Below are 12112 nucleotides of genomic sequence, written 5' to 3' on the forward strand. Positions count from 1 at the left end.
GGTTACGTAGATCGGTTTCTGTTCTCAAGGTATATTCAACATAAATAGATGACGTCACGTGGAAAATCTTGATATTCCGAAGGATAATGTTATTACAATTGCAACCGTTAATTAAATTAATCTCCCAATATATACGTTACTTTAAAGCATTTTCTCAAATCCTTAATTCCATAAAGAAAAACACTCCAGAACAATTATTTTGCGTCAATTTGTGAACCCCTCCAACTTAGGTCACACGAAAATTCCCAAACCCACCAATGTCTGACAGGTCCACCTCTACGAGTTGAACCTTTCTTGCACTCATTTGATTTCGTTTACCTCCCAGGCAATTGACAGAAATTTGTCAACATCAAAGCATGTGGTGCTTATCAAATTGTTCGTGTCTGCAAGAATGGTGCAGCAGGTGTTCCACATGGTGTTCAGAACGATGGTACGAGAGATTGAAAACTACACCTTCCCACCAGCTCGTATCCCCGCAGGGACAAAACTATACGAGCTACCTGAGCCAACATAGAAGTGATATTAAACACGTCGAGAAATGCATACCACAGACTGCAGGGTACGTATTGTTAAAAATTATTAATAATTTCATTATTTGTACACTAAAACATTACATGTTAAGTATATGGGCACTACTAGTTTCGTGCATAAGCTTTAATCAGCTTCAAGGTTTTTAGGTTTAATACTTTTGATTTCAATATACAGAAATAAGCATATACAGTGTTAGGTCGCTATAATACGTATCCTATGTAACTTTGCTTATGACAACGTTAATGGCGATCATATCTATGTAATTTGGCCTGACACGATATCCACCAATGGAACTTCATTTTATTCTTGCACTTTTTATACTTTTTGTAGATGATATTTTTGATTCCCCAGTATAATCATTTTCATTAATTATTTTTCTTCGTCCTCATATACAGGGCGATTCAAAAGTGTAGAACCACACATATAATTTCTACAGATATTACAGGACATGGCTGGAACCATATGCAGTAGCTTGGAAACCAAGTACTGCATTGCCGACAAAGGTTACACACCCCGTCTGCAATCTTAGATCCAGAGTATTTTCTTTTTGCAAATGGGAATAACGGAAAGTGACATATCAGTCATGTGAAAGAATCGTTTAGCAGTTATTGCATGTTAAGAATAAAGAGTACCGTTGCAATATGCATGCTACTCTTACATTGTGTGAAGAAACAGATGTGTGTGTGTGATAATGGGAAAAAATGGTATCCCCAAAACAGCAACGCCGACTGACGGGGCGGAGTGCTTAGCACAGCGCACTACGACGCCAGAGTTCCAGGGTTCGAATCCCGGCCCGGGCATGGGTGTTCTTTGCGAGTGTCCCTTCCTCAATATTCATCATATCATCCCTCATCCTCATCTTCGCGATCAGCCAAAAGTAGCAGAAAAGCGAAGTACAGGGCTATCTAAATTATCTTCCCGATTTCAAAGTTTAATATCTCACGTTTATTTAATCACAATGACATGCAAATTATTTTAAATGAAAGAAAAACTCAAAAAGTTTTTTTTTTACATACATTCGTGTTATGTTTCACGTCACAGGTGCTCAATATGAGTTCCTTTTGTAATTCGGCACACATCAATCCGATAGTCAAATTCTTGCCACACTCTTCCCAACATCTCGGAGTCAATGGACGCAACTGCTTCTTGGATGCGTACTCGAAGTTCAGGTAAGTTGTTAGGTAGGGGAGGCTCATACACTTGGTTTTTACCATAACCCCACAAAAAAGTAACCCGTAGTGATATCTGGCGAATGGGATGGGGGGGGGGGGGCAAGGAAGCAGAACCTGATCCTCACGACTATCCATTGATTTGGTAACCTTCTGTTGAGTTCCCTCCTGACATCCCAGTGCCAATGTGGGGACAATGTTCAATTATCTGCTGGCACGAACAGTTGATTTTTTGGGGCTTCTGACGAAAGTCGCACGCACCCGATCAACTGTTTCATCACTAACTCCTGCCCGGATACACCCACTTTCTTTAAATTGTCTATACCACTTCCGAATTGAGTGACCGCTTTGTGGATCTAACCCGAACTTCGTCTTAAAACTTCGTTGGACACAAATAACTGACTGTTGTACATGAAATTCCAGGACACAAAATGCTCTCCTGTCTTCGTTTCCAGCCATCTTGATTTACTGTCGCCCTAGCGGCAGAACGCGTAACTAAACATCAGCTTTGCCAGACACTAAAACTTTTTGAGTTTTTCTTGTATTTCAAATAATTTGCATGTCATTGTGACTAAATAAATGTGAGATATTAAACTTTGAAATCGGGAAGATCATTTAGAATAGCCCTGTAATATAAACCAAACCAGCAACATATGAAGAAGCAGCAGTGAAAACATCGACGTAGAGCCGTCGACGTTTAGGACAAGAATGTGGCCACGGTCAAAGCTTCATCGTTCATGTCCTGTCACAACACAAGTGATATCCGTATAAATTACAAATGCTACATCACATGAGTGACTATGATCTAGATCGCTGGTTTACAGTTTTACGAGTGCACCCTGCAGCAACTTTAGATGACTAACCTTTACAGCAACAATTCTGTTCGGTGATGAAGTAAATTTATTTTGGAATCAATCCACATTAGATTAAATCAAATAGGTTGCAAGGTGCACCGAATATCATGTTCTGGTGTTGAGTATGGCATATATGGATAATCGGTCCAGACTTCGTCGATGGTATTTTTACTGGTGCAAGTCATTTTCGCATGTTGCAAGAGTCCATTATCACATGTATGAATGAAGCTTCTTCCAGCAGGATTGTGCGTCCCTTCATTACTCTGCATTCGTTTGTGTCTTTGTGAGCGTCTGGGCCAGCAGTTCCCTGGTCATTGGATTTGGTGGCGAGGACAGTTGAGTGGCCATCCTATTCACAGGGCTTAACCCTTTTAGACTTCTTTTTGGGGGGTTACGTAGAAAGACAGGTTTATGCAACTTCGGAAAGAAATGTGCGACAGTTCTTGTGTGTGACACTATTGCACCCAACATGTTCAACCGGATGCATATTTAGTAGAATGAAGTTTTGCGGATGTGTGTAGGTGAACAAGGACAACATATTGAACACGTTTCTGCGAAGTCCTGTTCGTAACATGTCAATGCAATAACTTGAAAACGATTCAAGATATCTCTAAAATTGATTTCAGCAATCCATTTTCCAGAAAATTTCCAAACTTTGATGTGTCTCTTTCACAAAGTAACATACCCAAGCTAAATCCAAGATGGCGGATCTAAGTTGAGGGACGGGGTGTGTAAGATCCGTTCGGTATCGGTGGTCTCCTAGATACTGCATATGGCTCAATTCGTGACCTGTAACATCTGTACAGGGTGGCTCAAAAAGTCACTTAACATCCTCGGTACAAGGCCACTGCAGCGCGCAACATGGAAATGGTGATGACCAATCGTTTTCAGGCTATGGGGGAACCACATTGACGCCACCCGCGCGGTCGGCGGCCATCTTGAATTCAACTTCAGAATTTGAAATGGGAAGGGGGTGATATGATATATCAAATCAGGCTAGAATTTCACGAGAAATGCAATGGTGAAGGTTTTTTCGACGTATCTTTAACCAGTAAAAAGTTATAACTGAATTCTTGTTCCAATTTGCTCCTTTTCGAGGTGTTAGAAAAATGCCTTCAAATTTGTTTAGCGCATCGGTGCATCGAGATCAAACTGATGTCTAGGGAGAGAAGTTCGCATGCCATTGCACACGATTTTAATCGGATACATCCACGAAGAGCTGCGCATTATGAATGGTTGTCGCGAACAATTACCAGTGTGACGCTTCCATTGAATTAGAAGTCCTTCACAGTTTCAAGGCTAATGTTTATGTTCATAAGGAAGTTCATAAACAGAATATGCGACCTTGTCATCTGATAACTAACTTTGGACAGAAATTGCTTAACAACGTTCCCATAATGTTTTGGTGTTCCTTCCTATTAAAAAAAAAACTGTAAAAAGTACCTTCTTCCATAAGCAAGGATGAAAAAACCTGTTTATTTAACAAATCCAAGTAGCCCTAAGCATTTAAGGTTCAGTTGATGGAAAATTGACTAACCAATCGTGCTCCACACAGCACGCCACACCATTAACTTACCAGCACTAACCATTCAGTTTTGATCTGTCAAAAATGGGTTATCAGATAAAAAACATCGAATATTCTGTTTATGAACTTCCTTATGAACATAAACATTAGCCTTGTCACTGTGAAGGACTTTTCATTTAATGGAAGCGTCACACTGGTAATTGTTCGCGACAACCATTCATAATGCGCAGCTCTTATGGATGTATCCAATTAAAATATTGTGCAATGGCATGCGAACTTCTCTCCCTAGATGTCACTTTGATCTCGATGCGTTACCGATGCGCTAAACAAATTTGAAGGCATTTTTCTAACACCTCGAAAAGGAGCAAATTGGTACAAGAATTCAGTCATACCATTTTACTGGTTAAAGATACGTCGAAAAAACCTTCACCATTGCATTTCTCGTGAAATTCTAGCTGATTTGATATATCATATCACACCCTTCCCATTTCAAATTCTGAAGTTGAATTCAAGATGGCCGCCGACCGCACGGGTGGCGTCAATGTGGTTCCCCCTTGGCCTGGCAACGATGGGTCATTATCATTTCCACGTTGCGCGCTGCAGTGGCCTTGTACCGAGGATGTTAAGTGACTTTTTGAGCCACCCTGTAGATATTTCTATAATACATTTTAATCAACCTGTCAACAGAAGGTGATTATATTCAACTGAAGAGGGTTCAAGCAGAAAACTACGAACCTGCTAAGTCAAGATATTCTGAAGAGTAATTTCAAATTCATTGGAATTAGACAATTTGATTAATGTATTACATAAAATTATGTGTGATATTATAATAATAACTATAGTGGAACCACGAGCAAAACAACCTGCGCAGACCCGCAAGTCCTGTGCACCAGTAGCGAAGCGTAGTCTTACGAAGGAGGCAAGCAATGTTTCAGTACAACAAAACATGTAGTACAATGGCACGCCAAGAGGGGGATTAAAGGTTTATAGCCTCATTGGCCCGGTCGCTGGATTTGTCAAAATATCATAATAAAGTGACGGTTCTAAAAATAAACCATATGATCCTCAAACGTCACATTTACTTTCGAAATTCCAGGTAACGTTATTCGTATGGTAGTAAACGTCTTACATATGCGAACTTTCCGCATACGACTAAAGGGGTACGTATTTTCTTATTTATATATTAGTACTTTTATTTGTTCATAATTTTTTAATGTGGACAAACGGTGACCAAACGGATTTAGGTAAAATAACTCATTTATTTAATTTACACTGCGTGATTGTAATTTAGGATTTGTGGGCACCCTAAAAATCGCATTCGGAGTCAAACATTAAAATAAAAAGTTAAACACAAACTTTAAAAAATCCATTTCAAACAAAAGAAACACATGCATAGACGATGTACTCACCACAAAGAATTCCAAACTCCTTTGCATATATAGGAAATTTCCCGCTATCGAACAATTCAACAAATCTTAGGGCTTCAAGGTTCTTAAAACGTGAAGACACTCCCATGCTCTTTCCACAACTGGAAAGCATCCACGCAAGATCACTTTGGAAATCTCTGAAACGACCGAAAGTGATACCAACCTATTTCCTTCATTTTAACCCTCATGGGAAGGAAAGATATATCAGTATGGAGATAGAAATTAAGCGGTGGAATCAGAATCATTACAGCAGAAAGAGTATATACATAATATTTAAGTAATAAAGTGTCATACAGAGGCGGGGCCGGGGCCGGGGGAGGGTTGCCCCCCCCTTTGGCCCAGTATTCCTAAGAAAAGGAAAGTCAAAGGCAGGAAAAGATGACAAAATGAGGAGACTACTACAAAAAATCCTGGGAGCACCACTTGTGTCATAATAATAAAACTTAAAACATGTTCTTGTGTTCATAATGTGTACAATGTATACGATTTAATTGTGCTGTGTAAATATCAGTAGAGAGTTCTTTTTAGATAGCTTTATTTTCACCCCAAGTTTTATTCAAAAGCAGTCAATTTATTGAATGTGGTTGTAAAATTTGTGAAACAGCTCACTTGAATTACTGTGTAAATAACTTGGCAGTTGCAAACACTGGTGCGGTCAACACTTTTGACGTAATTTGAGCTGGACCGAGCTGGACCGAGCTGGACACAGGCTGCAGACCAAGGTTCGTCGAATCTTCCCTCCCTCCCTGGGGAAACTCTGGGGTGCAGACATCTCACTTCCTGGAAACACAAACCCCCGTCCTTTACCATCTCGCCCGAACTCCCAATATCCACTTTTTTACGCGTTTTACAATTCGCGAAATCTAAAATAAATTGTAATATAAAATGATATATATATATATATATATGGAATTTAGAACAATGATAATAACTTATTTTAGTTATTTTATGACTAAGAAATATTTTTATATTCGCGATCTTATTTACATGTTCATGAAGACAAATATTCTTTACTCCTAGTTTTTGGTGGCAATACTATATCCTTCTGCTTTCGGTTGAGCTCGGCTATTTTCGGGAATAACGCAAGCTCAGCAAGCAGAGCTTTTGGTATAAGCGTTGTGGACGGGTTCCACTCGAATTTCAAGCTTCGCCATGTGACTCCTTCGGGTGCGTTATTTTCCCGCAGAGCAGCCGCAAGCATTGAGGCTGGTGCTTGCTACAGAGCTGCTGAGGGAGTTTGCGGCCGTAATTTTTCGCTAAATCGAGTGCGATGGAAACGAAATAAGGCTAAAACATTAAGTACATTAAATGATATTCGAATAATGCAAGCAGTGCTTGCATTGCTTGTACTATATCTTCGCCTCTGCTGTGCACCATACCCCCGCGAGAAGGGGAGGGAGAGAGTGGACCATGCTTCCTTATGGCCCGAGGTGGAGGGAGAAAGGGAAAGCTGCGCGGGGACTTTTCGTCCCAAGGTTTTTTTTCCTCGTGGTCGATCTATAGGATCCGAGTCATTCGGCGTGAAGTAACGAAATACGCTGCACATACTCCGAAAATTAAATATATTGTACCAATGTCTTTGTGGTTAGTAGAAAATAATCATCGTTGCAAGCGTGGGATGACTGAAATTATAGGTGATAAACTGTAAATTTATTTATGAGTTTTAAACTCTCTCATTACTTTTGGCTTTATAGTTAAATATATACTAATTTTGACTGCAATTTCAAGGTAATACATTCTTTGTATTAAGGCCTAAAAGAGTGCCCCATATTTATTACTTTGAAGGTCATTAGTGTAATGACTGCCTACCGGTAGAAATAGGGAGCCACCACATCATGAAGGCAACAGTGCCTCCGGGAACCAGTTGGGCCACAAAACAAAACAAATCAAAAAATTAAATCCACGGCTAGCTACACATACAACCTCAACTGGCTCCTTGTAACACAACATATGTAGCTGAAACTTAACATGAGGAGGTAAATCGAGATGCAAACACAATCATTATTATTTCCATAATTTTAATTTCTATTAGTTTGGCTAACTATGCAAGGTGACCAAAACTGATCCAAGAATCAAGACCTATAAACACATTGATAAAATTTACACACACTGTCACAAACTAAATTAGCAATAAAGAGTTGAAATTATTTGGCCAATGACATAATGCATGCAGTACGCGTACTACACTACAGTTTGCACATTACCTTGTCTGCCGATGCACATTAGAAAGAAAAATATATATATATAAGCGCGCACTGAGTTCATCGTTGGGGCCCAGTCTTCTAATATGGTCCCGATGTAACGTTTGACGAGATATGGATGGGAGGGGGGTAATAGATGAAATGATGGCGGTTTTTCAGTAGAGCAGCTACAACCACTGGTGGGTTCCTTGGTCGTCTCCGGTTCAGTCCATTTCAGCACGCGTGATTACTGTATAAGCTGTTCTGCTGGCATCTTAACGGCGCTTCAACACTTTCCCGTTCACGTGTCCGGGCGTCAACAAATCAGCACTGCACACATACGTAGTTCGTACTTGGCGCTGCTTTAACACTTGCACGTTCACACGCCCGAGCGTCAACAGATCCGCACTGCTCTCATATGCGTACAAGGCAGAGAATCAAAGAACTTTTCGAGAGCGACCACTTTGCCTCCTTACTTCTTCACCGTTAAAACTTAGACTGTCTGTCCCAGGACTCTCCACACTCCTGGAAACACTATTTTGCACTATTGTGCTCCCCTGACCAATCAGGAGCTTGCACTTTCTTCTCCATTATGCACTACTGACAATGAACATGGAGGGTGTGTGACCTCGCAAGTTTACAGCGTTATATATAATTCACCCTTTTACTAAAGTGGACAGAAACATGCCTAGATTCGAAATTTATGAAGGTAAATAGTTCTCCATTGAGCTAAATTCTGAAATTTACACGCAAGGGATGCTTTCGAAATGGTGACAGGCTTGTAAATATTCGAGAGACAAATATATGGTCGCACAGATGGACGGAGAAAAGGCTTGACGTGAGAATGTCTGAAAATATGGTGCGAGTCGAATCGGAAGAGACCCCCCCTAGAATGGAGGGTGTGGAGCCATCTAGCATGGAAGAAAATCACTAGATTTAGAAAGTTGAAAGAGGAAAAGACAAAGTGATACCTTTACATACTTATGCCGGTGAAATTTTGATATGCCTGGCAACACTGACGTCCAGGCGCGCATTTCGTTGGGGAGAGCTAGCTCTATTGTTACATTTTTTTCAGCTTTCTAGACTGGCTGCTGCATTCTGTCCCTCGGCCGTGAAAGTCGCATGGTGGTAAATTCACGTAACTGTGACAGCACCATGCTGTGCGAAGAAGGTGGTCGAAAATAGGGGTGACGTCCATGAGAGTTCCCACGACCCACGCTAACTTTCGAAAATAAGTAAAAAAAAAAAAAATAAACCTTGGGGTGGACGCTGGGAAAAGTCCATCACAGAACCCCCCCTTCGGATTAATCACGATGAAAATCTGAATAATCTGAATATTCTACACAATAAATTATTTGGGGCATGTGCCTGTTCATCCCCTCACAGTACGCCGAAAAAAAAATACAAAAATTTACTGGGGAGAACTTACAAAATATAATCCTTATGAATAGACAATATACAGAAACAAAAATAAATTTATACATGTAACCATAAAAATAGAAGTACAAAAAGTTTAAATATTCACAAATACAAAGAATACACAAGTACATAAAAGAAAATAAAGATTCCCTTCTGGATCCGGAAGAGGTCTTTCCACTTTCTTTCCTTTCAAACTGTCCCTGGAAGGGTCGCAAACGACCTGTGGTCATTCATTCATTCGCCGGCGACCTTCAGCCAAGGATTCCTTCCTACAGCTGGTCGACCGTTTCCTTTTCTACAAAAGGACCCCTCTTGTTAGCCGCACAGTCATAAATACCTGACACTTCTTCCTTTTTCCAATAAGCCGAAAAAATGTATATGTTTATAATCTTCTTATCCTCTTCCCTTTTCTTTTCAGCAATTGCTGGCGAAACTTTTTCATTATTATTTACAATTGGCACTTTAAACATGATGCACATTACAATTACAAAAACACTAATGATGATGATAATAATAATAATAATAATAATGATGACAATTACTGTTAATAATAATAACGACAATAATAATAATACTAATAATACAATAGACAAAACACTAAAAACACTAAATTACACTTAAATTCCATCATCAGCCTCACTGTACTATTCCAGTGTTGCAGTGTACCGGCGTAGGTTGGTGGTGTTGTAAACACCAATCTCCTTGTTGCTTCGTGGGTTGGACAAGAGATATGCATTGGGCCCTACTTCCTTCACCACCACGAATGGGCCTTCAAAGAGATGCACGAATTTTCTGTAGATCCCTTTGTCTACATTTGAGGTTGCAAAGGACCTTTTTAGAACATAGTCTCCTTCGTTGAATGTTGTCAAGTGTCCTTTGTCGTGCTGTTTCTTTCTAGCAGCCGCAGCTTTTTCTAGATTTTCCCTGGCTCTCATTAGCTTTACCTCACGACTGGAATCGTCGTTTAGTCGAGGGATATTGAATATTCTCCTTATTTCCTCCTCTGGGTTTCTGTTGAGAAATAGCTCGTAGGGAGCGTATCCCGTCGAACTGTGCACGGCCAGATTCATGCACTTTGTGATGTCCGGAATGTGTTGCGGCCACTCACGGTGTTTGTCCTTTAAGCTAATGCGAAAAAGCCTCCCTATCTCCCTCATGGTTCTCTCCACAGGGTTAGCTCTAGGGTTCTTGGCACTAATGAATCGCACTTCGATTCCCCTATCATTCAATTCCTGCTTCCATCTCTTCCCCGTGAACTGAGTCCCTTTGTCTGTTAGGAACGTCTTTGCATTCGGACAAAGTACTAAAAAGTCATTCACAATCTTATTTAGGACTGCGTTTGTTGTGGCTTTCTTCAACGGATAAACCATCACAAACTTGGAGAAGACGCACAGAAGTACCAGGCAGTACTGGAGACCGTATCTCGCCTTCGGTAGTGGACCGTATAGATCAGCTGATATAATTTCGCCAACGTTATTTGCCACCACTGGGTGCATCGGTCCTTTCATCTCCTGGTTAGAATATTTCGTTCGCAGGCAGAGATCACATGCATTCACGTGCTTCTTGATGCTTGCTCTCATCTTCTTCCAAGTGAAGAATTCGGAGATTGCAACGTGAGTTTTCTGTTGTCCGTAGTGGCCTCTCTTGTGATAAAAATCCATTATGCCATCCGTTAGGCACTTCGGAATGCAAATCTTGAACACTCCGTTTTCCTTTTTGCACAAGATGTCATCTTTTATCACATAACGAGAATTTTCTTCTCTCTCCTCTTCTTGGTGTCCCTCTAGGGATCGAACTATTGGCCCTAGCACTTCGTCTTCTCGTTGCAGCTTCGGAAGGTCCTGCATCGACGATCTTGTCTCCTGCCCTTTTGCTTTCTTCTTGTAGGCTCTGGCAACACTGCGATTCTTTTCTCTGGCTTCTACAACTTGTGCCGCTGCGACCATCGTAGCCGGGGGGGTTGGTTGACAGCTGTCCCCCGTCACAACAAACGGATTCGCTACCTTGATGCGAAAACTGCATTCCGGCTCACGACATCCCTCTCCACATGGTTCCAATTGTTTCAATGGAAGGAGCGGTGCCATTACATCACCATCGCACCGACATATGGGTCCTTCGCACTCGTAGCCAACAGTAATGTGGTTTGCTTGTTCAATACTTTCGCACTCGGCGGAGACAAATTTTATTTCTGTGTATAGGCCACTGCATCTCAATCTCATCGTCTTGTTGTGGAAGTCCAGGTGGGCGTGGTTGTCCTCTAAAAAGTCGTTCCCCAGAATTAAAGGTTTAACCAGGTTCCTAACAACAAGGAAATTGACGTCTACCGTCACACCTCCAAACGATACAGGCAGATAAGTCTGCGTGACAATCTTTGAGGCCCTGGAACCGAAAGCTGAAATGATTTTCAAACATCCAACGCTTAATTGTGGCAGGTTGGCGTTTTCCTCCAATAGGGATAGCCATATCTCCTCGCTCAGGCAGCTGTGGCTGGCCCCGGAATCTAATAGCGCTTCACACATTTTTCTCTCTACGAGGACATTTACAAGGGGCAAGGGGCGGGGCTTGTTAAGAGCATCTTGATTATTTTCATCAAACACCTTATCAAATAACGTATTTACGTGTGCACTTTCTTCCACGAAACTCTTCACATGTGTTTCACACTCTCCTTCGTCACTGTAGTCACCTTGGTAATCAAAATTCCTGTTTTCGTTGCTTATGTCGTTTTCCCGGGGCCGGGGAGATGACATCATACTTTCACTCCTTTCTCCCCTTTCCCGTTCTGGCTGTCAATCGCTGCTTCGCCTTCGATCCACGTCGTCTTGCCTTGCTTCCATTATAGAATTGACGTTCATTTGTTGCCTTTCTTCCGCATCATCCCTGGTCGGTTCATCATTGTAAGAGTAATTATGATCTTGCTGCCGTCTGTCGCCTCTGTCCCGACGGGGGGCGTTGCCTCGAGGTGGCTGTCGGCCGTGTGGTTGAGGGTCGAACCTGAGTGACCGCGAAG

General features: G+C 41.3%; 1 protein-coding gene across 1 annotated transcript in view; it reads left to right on the top strand.

Moving 5' to 3' along the window:
• The first annotated feature begins 333 nt into the window (after positions 1-333).
• LOC146003622 (synaptotagmin-7-like) overlaps positions 334-12112 on the top strand; it is a 32789-nt gene continuing 21010 nt past the window's right edge. The window contains exon 1 of the mRNA XM_083141943.1: positions 334-559. Coding sequence (XP_082998069.1) covers positions 357-559 — 203 coding nt within the window. The 5' untranslated portion in view covers positions 334-356. The remainder of the gene's footprint in view (positions 560-12112) is intronic.

The sequence above is a fragment of the Lepisma saccharinum genome, chromosome 20 (assembly GCF_977018435.1).
Source record: "Lepisma saccharinum chromosome 20, izLepSacc3.1, whole genome shotgun sequence".
NCBI lineage: Eukaryota > Metazoa > Arthropoda > Insecta > Zygentoma > Lepismatidae > Lepisma > Lepisma saccharinum.